At 38.3% G+C, this 1270-nt stretch overlaps 1 protein-coding gene across 1 annotated transcript; it reads left to right on the top strand.

The window, feature by feature from the left end:
* Positions 1-346: 346 nt before the first annotated feature.
* Positions 347-1270, top strand: Olfr1179 (olfactory receptor 1179). The gene has a single exon (NM_146917.2). The coding sequence runs from the start codon at positions 347-349 to the stop codon at positions 1268-1270; it is 924 nt and encodes a 307-aa protein (NP_667128.2).

Below are 1270 nucleotides of genomic sequence, written 5' to 3'. Positions count from 1 at the left end.
TTTTGATTATACTTTCTATTAATATATTTTTTAATTTTATGCACTTTTACTAAAGTAATGTGATTGAAATGATGATGATTTTGAAGTGATGAAAATTTTGTATGGAATATAAGAAGTAGAGATAGGCAAAGAAATACACACCATATATATATGTGTGTGCATGTATGTTGTATGTTTACAGAGAGAGGGAAAGAGAGAGAAAGAGAGGAGAACATGTTTTGCTAGATGAGTTGAGTATACTAGTTATAGTATTTGCTATGATTCATACCATGATTAATAAACATTTCTAATCCTACTTTGTCATTTCCTTTCAGCTAATGCCATTGAATTGTAATTTCTATGGAATATGGAAAGTACCAATAATATCACTGAATTTATACTGTTAGGACTTTCCCAGAACAAGAAAATTAAAGCTCTATGTTTTCTGATGTTCTTGTTTTGTTACATAGCTATTTTGGGAGGAAACATGATCATTTTGATTTCTATCACATGTAGCCAGCTAATTGAGCAACCAATGTATTTCTTTCTTAATTACCTTGCTTTGTCAGACCTGTGCTATACCTCCACAGTGACACCCAAGTTTCTCACTGACCTTCTCGTAGAAAGGAACAAAATTTCTTATACAAGCTGCATGGCTCAGCTTTTTACCATGCATTTCTTTGGAGGGATTGAGATCCTCATACTCACAGTGATGGCCTATGACCGCTACGTGGCCATCTGCAAGCCCCTGCACTATTCCATCATCATGAGCAGAGGGAGGTGCCATGCCATGGTCACTGCTTGCTGTGCTGGTGCTTTTATACATTCCTTCCTCCAGAGCCTCCTTGCTATCAGCCTCCCCTTCTGTGGCCACAATGAGATGGATCACTATTTCTGTGATATTTATCCTTTGCTAACTCTTTCCTGCACCAATACGCACAGAGTCGGACTTCTGGTGGTTGCCAATTCAGGCATGATGGGACTGGTCACCTTCGTAGTCTTGATGTGGTCTTACTATTTCATTTTATACACCATCAGGGCTTATCCTGCAGAGAGCCGCAGCAAAGCTCTTTCCACATGCAGTTCTCATGTCACTGTTGTCATTTTCTTCTTTGTGCCTGTACTTTTTATTTATATCAGACCAGCCACCACTTACCCAGAAGATAAAGTGTTTGCTCTTTTCTACACCATCTTAGCTCCCATGTTCAACCCTCTGATCTACACTCTGAGAAACACAGAGATGAAGAATGCCTTGAGAAAAGTTTGGTGCCACAAACTATTTTTTATTTGA

The sequence above is a fragment of the Mus musculus genome, chromosome 2 (assembly GCF_000001635.26).
Source record: "Mus musculus strain C57BL/6J chromosome 2, GRCm38.p6 C57BL/6J".
NCBI classification, from domain to species: Eukaryota; Metazoa; Chordata; class Mammalia; order Rodentia; family Muridae; genus Mus; species Mus musculus.
Note: the sequence above shows the minus strand (reverse complement) of the source record. Positions and strands in the feature narration are given on the sequence as shown.

Bases quoted from the DNA above. Each gene is read 5' to 3' on its own strand.
- Olfr1179 (NM_146917.2), top strand. From the start codon at position 347: ATGGAAAGTACCAATAATATCACTGAATTTATACTGTTAGGACTTTCC.